The 1,543-nt window shown below is 42.6% G+C and overlaps 1 protein-coding gene across 1 annotated transcript; it reads left to right on the top strand.

The window, feature by feature from the left end:
- On the top strand, positions 286–866 carry LOC109845376 (histone H4). Its single transcript, XM_020414623.1, has one exon. The coding sequence runs from the start codon at positions 362–364 to the stop codon at positions 671–673; it is 312 nt and encodes a 103-aa protein (XP_020270212.1). The 5' UTR covers positions 286–361; the 3' UTR covers positions 674–866.

Here is a 1,543-nt window from a genome sequence, read left to right as displayed (position 1 = left end):
TTAATTGGATAAAATTTTTATATTTTTACACTCACGAATATGCCAAGCAGAATTAACAAGGATTATATCCACATGTGTACCTCCCTCAAAACAGTCTCAAATCCTAATCCCCGCCATAAATTAAAAAAAGAAAATCCGACGGCCAGAAACACTCCAAACCGAGCACACGGATCGCCATCTCCGACCGTCCATTCAAAATCCCCAAATCAACCAAACTCCCGCAAAAAGCACCTCCGCCCCAAAATTTTTTTTCTTCCAAACCCTATAAAAATCCTCCAATTCTCTCCCCCAACCCCAATCATCTCTCACCCTCCCCTCTCTTAAAACCCAAAAGCCCAGGTCCAATCTCAACAGACCGACGATGTCAGGCCGAGGAAAGGGCGGCAAGGGCCTGGGCAAGGGCGGAGCAAAGCGCCACCGCAAAGTCCTCCGCGACAACATCCAGGGCATCACCAAGCCGGCGATCCGCCGCCTCGCCCGCCGAGGCGGAGTCAAGAGGATCAGCGGGTTGATTTACGAGGAAACGAGGGGGGTTTTGAAAATTTTCCTCGAGAACGTGATCCGCGACGCCGTGACGTACACCGAGCACGCCAGGAGGAAGACGGTGACGGCGATGGACGTCGTTTACGCTTTGAAGAGGCAGGGCAGGACTTTGTATGGATTTGGTGGTTGAAAGCCTGAGTCCTTTTTTTTCATAAATGGTGCTTTTGATGTTAGTAGATTTATTCGGTTTGTTCTAGTTGTAGTATTTGGATCCATGTGTATTACTGGAGTTTATGTTTAATCATGCGAAATGCTTGAAAAATTTACTGAAAAATTGGTTAATTTCACGAAAACCCCTGAACTCTCGGGGTGCTTGTTCTCAACCCCTGAAGCATGTGTTGTATAGCAAGCATTGTGCGGACTGTCAGCAAATCTGATACCATTTGTTAGTGAGTTATAACATGATTGGGGTTTATTGTTTAATATTTTTCAGCCTGCGATCTCATAACAATCCTTTTATTTTTGTAAACCTTTTCTTGTGGCAGTGACTCTCACCTCGCTGCTATTGGTTGGAGGCTGTACAAAGGTGGGGTCAATTTTGTTGTTGTTGATCTCAGTTTGTTGGTGCTGTCGTTTTCAACTCAATTAATTAGCACTGCTGAAAGGGGAGCACTTACGTTACGTTTTGATGGTGATGTCAGATTTACTGTATCTCTTGATTGATCTTTGTTGCTGCTGTAATTATCACTTATTAATTGGCACCATCAGGAATATTTTTTTTGTCTCTCTTGGATGGATGTGAAATTGCTTGTTTGCATAACCTACCGGTTGATTCATTGATATATATTTAACAAGGTATCATTGATTCATCATCGTATTCAGTGGAGACGGTCTATAGTTATTTTGAACTAAATGAATGCCAATTATTGGATTCGTGTACGGTCAGATGTTTATTGATTTAACGGTTGACATTCATTTAGTGCGTGTTTAATGCCATGCATCCGGGATTATTTGATATCTTCTCATCATTATGCTCATAGAGACTGATATTTTCAATTAT

The sequence above is a fragment of the Asparagus officinalis genome, chromosome 6, assembly GCF_001876935.1.
Source record: "Asparagus officinalis chromosome 6, Aspof.V1, whole genome shotgun sequence".
In the NCBI taxonomy this organism is placed as follows: domain Eukaryota; kingdom Viridiplantae; phylum Streptophyta; class Magnoliopsida; order Asparagales; family Asparagaceae; genus Asparagus; species Asparagus officinalis.
This window is presented reverse-complemented; position numbering and strand designations above follow the sequence as displayed.

Bases quoted from the DNA above. Each gene is read 5' to 3' on its own strand.
- LOC109845376 (XM_020414623.1), top strand. From the start codon at position 362: ATGTCAGGCCGAGGAAAGGGCGGCAAGGGCCTGGGCAAGGGCGGAGCA.